We start from the raw sequence: 4,243 nt of genomic DNA on the forward strand, positions 1-4,243 counted from the left end.
GGTTTTGAAGCTTTGTGTTGCTCTCTTGTTGTTGTTGTTTGTGTTGGAGATAGCTATTTGTAGCTAGACTCTCTGTTCTGTTCAGGCTGTTGAACAGGGAGGACGTGGTTGTACTCATACCATTTATATAGTGGATTTTTGAGTGGACTACGGTCCCGTGGTTTTTCCTTCTCACATCGAGGAGGTTTTCCACGTAAAAATTGTGTGTCTCATTTAGTTATCGCAACTTTGATATCTTGCCATCGTCGAAGTATTTTCCTCACAGGTTCGCACAAGGTCAGGGGAACACGACCGTGACATTCCGCTGCGCCGTGTGTCTTTCCCCAACACAAATATCACTTCATTGATTAAACATGTCAATCGTCAAAAACGACAATGATACTTTCTCAGTATTCTTAGTCATTTAATAAAACACATTTTATCAACGCCAAAATCTAGACGTTATACACTGTATGTGAGACACTGTTAACAAACTTAATTTGTTTATTTATTCAGAAATACAAGTATATATTTTATGTACTATATATATGTACGTTACGTGAATATACAATCATACAGATAAATGGAGAAGAGGATCTAAAGACGAAGGGGATGAAGAAGATTCAGTGAAACTACTCCAAAGATCGACATGATCATCATTACTCCAGTGAAGATCCCATCGCTGCATCATGGTATCACCATCTTCCTCTTCTTCATCAAAACTCGCACGATCACACTTATGATGACCGTTGTTCAACTGCCACGCCACTAGTCGGTCAAGACTAGCCCAATTACTGCAAACCGGTCTGCCGTTTTTCTTCTCTTGAACCAGAGAGGAATCGAGCTGGTTTGGAATATTTAAACTTTGGTCGACCAGATCCTCGGATCTGGGTGTCTCAAGACTTGGGAGTTGCATGAATAAAATATCGTCTTGATTATGTTGACGTTGGATCGTGGTTTGGAGCTCGGGCATGCAGATGTTGGGACAGCAACGGTCCATGTATAGAAGAACGTGGTCCAAGACGTTGCCGTTTTGAGTGTTGTGGGAGGTGGTGGACCTTTTCTTTTCCTCCGTGTCACCAGGTGAAGAAGATAGAGTGATTTTAGGAGAGTCGTCGATCTTTTGATAGTTCTTCTTCCTGAACACTCGACATACCACCCAACCTTCTTCGTTGTAGCTCATTGGATCTTCACTTACAACATCTGAATATTCCTGATAATGGATGTAACAAACCGGTTTCAGAAATTAAAACGCAATAAGAGATTTATGAAGACTTTGACGCCTTAATTAAATACAACCTGTTCAAGTTACTGGGTGCATAATAAACAGAAAACAATGAAAGATGCATGCCATGCCTACAAGTAAATTCATAAACATTTGGCACGTCTTACTTTCCAAGCGATGAAACAGGAATATTTAAATTTTGTAGCTTTTGGGAACCATTTCTATTGTAGAAGCTTAATCAGAAAAGTTTTTTTTTTCACATATCCTAGCAAACCCTTATTTGGTTTATTTATGTGTTAGGAAATAGCAAGTGATTAATGATAAAATGAAAATTCGAAGCAATCTTAAAAGTAAGATATTTTGAAGAAAAAAAATACAAAACATTGTTTATATATATGCGGATATTTTCTTTTAAACCGCGTTGGACCCCTATTCATCTAGGCACGGGTATGAAATGAGCCAAAACTTCTTTTTCTTTTTTTATGAGCCAAAACTTTTTTTTAAACATATATCATCCTCGTCTTAGTGAAACGAATACAATGCCTACCCTGGACTATCTGTTTGTAACAACCTACAATGAAATAATGAATATTGATAATAGCTATACTTACATTAGTTGTTGGAGTCTCGTCGAGGCGATACTCATGCATGATCCAATCAGATTTCTGACCATGGGGAGCTCTTCCTTTGTAGAACACGAGCGTCTTTCTCAATCCAATCCTCCTGACACAACTGTAGATGATCTTGTCACGTCCAGTCGCCTTCCAGAATCCGGAAACTGTTGCCCGGTTTGTCCTGGTCCCCGTTGGATATTTTTTGTCCTTGTGACTGAAGAAGTACCAGTCGTTCTGCGGCGTCGAACCGATTCTACATTCTTCTGCATTTGCGTACTAAAATGGTTCAATAACTGAACCTCATAGAAATGAAAATTTTATATATTTTCATATTAATTCGGGTTTATTGTTAGAACCTTGAATATCCCAAGGCTCAAGCTTGTTGAGATCAACTTCACGAATGACATCAAGATCTATCTTTTGAGAGTGAACTTTCTTGCGAAGATAGTAATGGAGAAGCTCTTCTTCTGTTGGATGGAATCTGAAACCTGGTGGCACTTTTGATTGTCCATTGATCGACAGGTTTACCTTATTCTCCGCCATTGATGATGGTAACGATATCATTTTTTTTTTTTTTGCTATACCAGAGTAGCGAAGTTGTATGGTTACAAGTGGATGAGAAAGCAGGCGATGAGATCATTTATAATGATGGTGGGAGTCTATGACACATAGCTCCGCAAAAGGGAGAAATTATTATTTAAATGTAATATGTAGAAAATTATCATGCATTAAAGTGTCTTTATGGAGTTAAATAATTTAGTACGTATGTTCAATCTTTAAATCGAAGTTGATCATGTGTACTTGTGTAGGTTCTGACGTAAGTTCATGTTTCTTTTGACGTGTTATGTCATGTGTATGTCAGTATGTATAAAGGGGGGGAATACTAACGCAGGTAAACAGATTTAGTGGGGGAATATTTTTTGCAACTACTTATTACGACCTTTGAATTTCATGATTTGAAAGACGAAGAGTCTACATATCGATTTTTTTTTTTTGTTTAACCTGGGGGTATCCCGGGCCTATGGAAGGATCCAGACTAATCTCCAAGGGGAGGTGCAGCCCACGGATAGACCCTCTCTCCGGGTATGCAAATGGGCCATAAAGCATAGATCCATATCCGTGTGGGGTATCCAGAGACATCATGAGGTAGTTCCCTCCGGCAGAATTTAAACTCGCAACCTGAGTGCAGGAAGAAGTCCGTCCTAAATAATGATGTTCCGGACTACATATCGATATTAATGCAACAGAAATGCAATAATATTAACTCTTGGTCGGTAATTCTTCAAATATTTAAGAAGTTAGTTCTAAAGTCGTTGAATTGTCATCTCCTTATTCGTATTTTTTTTTCAAAAAGTCGTTGAATTGTCATCTCCTTATTCGTATTTTTTTTTTCCAAAAAGTCGTTGAACTGTCATCCCCTTATTAGAACCATTTATCAATTTTTTAAAAAAATTATGAAAACTGATTTTTAAAGTAACTAAATTAAACATGTACATTTTAATTTATCAATAAAGTTATAATATGAATATAATTTTAAAACTAAAGGTTTATCTGTGATAAATTCTATAATTCTAAAACTTATAAAATATAAAAATTAATCTTTATGAAATGCATGAAATATAAAAATAAATGTTCAAAATCGGAAAATCACTTATAGTTCAAACAATTTTTTTAAACTCCAATTTAAGCGGTTCAAATCGTTTTAAATCATCAAAAATCAGTTTAAATCGTCCTTAAATCGGTCTAAGTTAGCCTAGATCGATCGAAACTATTGTGAATTGAGTAGATTAAGTAACAAGGTTAGTAGAAGTCCATAAATATATCTTATTTTGTTTTTATATATCAATTTTTAATTCATCAAATAATTTTATAATTAAATCTAAATATTTAAATATCTAATAGATGATAAATAAGCAAATAATTCGTTAATGTTTAAACCACATATATATCCCGAATAATTGCATAGTTGCGGACTATCAATTTATTAAACAATGATTAAAATAGCAGATATTTACTATCTTCTATTAAAATCTATAAGAAATACTCACTCCGTTCCTAAAAGATAGACTTTTTAGTATTTTCACACGTATTAAGAAAATACTTTAAACTACCATAATAAATGTATCGTTTTCTGTAATTTTCAATTTTCAATAACTTTTAGCCAATAGTAATTCAATAAAGTCAATTAATTTTCTTGAAATTTACAATTTTTTCATAGAAAACACAAAAATTCATCTTTCTGAAACAAACGTTTTTTCTAGAAAGTCTTATCATTAAGGAACGGAGAGAGTAATAAGCAAAAAACATCATGATTTCAATAACAAATGATACAATGAAAACTTGGATATCATTTATCTGATTATTCAAAGTTCATTTTTCTGGATGATGATATTTTTAAGATAATTAAATCTTCAAAACAAAAACC

The 4,243-nt window shown here is 34.4% G+C and overlaps 1 protein-coding gene across 1 annotated transcript; it reads right to left on the bottom strand.

Annotated features, from left to right (window-relative positions):
• Positions 1-528: 528 nt before the first annotated feature.
• LOC106293616 (NAC domain-containing protein 12) lies at positions 529-2,454 on the bottom strand. Its single transcript, XM_013729290.1, has 3 exons — positions 2,175-2,454; positions 1,816-2,081; positions 529-1,192 (listed from the first exon to the last, which is right to left on the bottom strand). Exons 1-3 carry the CDS (start codon positions 2,380-2,382, stop codon positions 551-553), a joined length of 1,116 nt encoding a protein of 371 aa, XP_013584744.1. The 5' UTR covers positions 2,383-2,454; the 3' UTR covers positions 529-550.
• Positions 2,455-4,243: the final 1,789 nt, after the last annotated feature.

This window comes from Brassica oleracea, chromosome C5 (genome assembly GCF_000695525.1).
Source record: "Brassica oleracea var. oleracea cultivar TO1000 chromosome C5, BOL, whole genome shotgun sequence".
Lineage (NCBI taxonomy): Eukaryota > Viridiplantae > Streptophyta > Magnoliopsida > Brassicales > Brassicaceae > Brassica > Brassica oleracea.

What these genes read in the sequence shown, in the direction of transcription:
- LOC106293616 (XM_013729290.1), bottom strand. Translation starts at nt 2,382, where the DNA reads ATGATATCGTTACCATCATCAATGGCGGAGAATAAGGTAAACCTGTCG. An exon ending in TGAGCCTTGGGATATTCAAG is followed by an intron (nt 2,082 to 2,174) that starts GTTCTAACAATA and finishes ACGCAAATGCAG; the next exon opens with AAGAATGTAGAATCGGTTCG. An exon ending in ACGAGACTCCAACAACTAAT is followed by an intron (nt 1,193 to 1,815) that starts GTAAGTATAGCT and finishes ATCCATTATCAG; the next exon opens with GAATATTCAGATGTTGTAAG.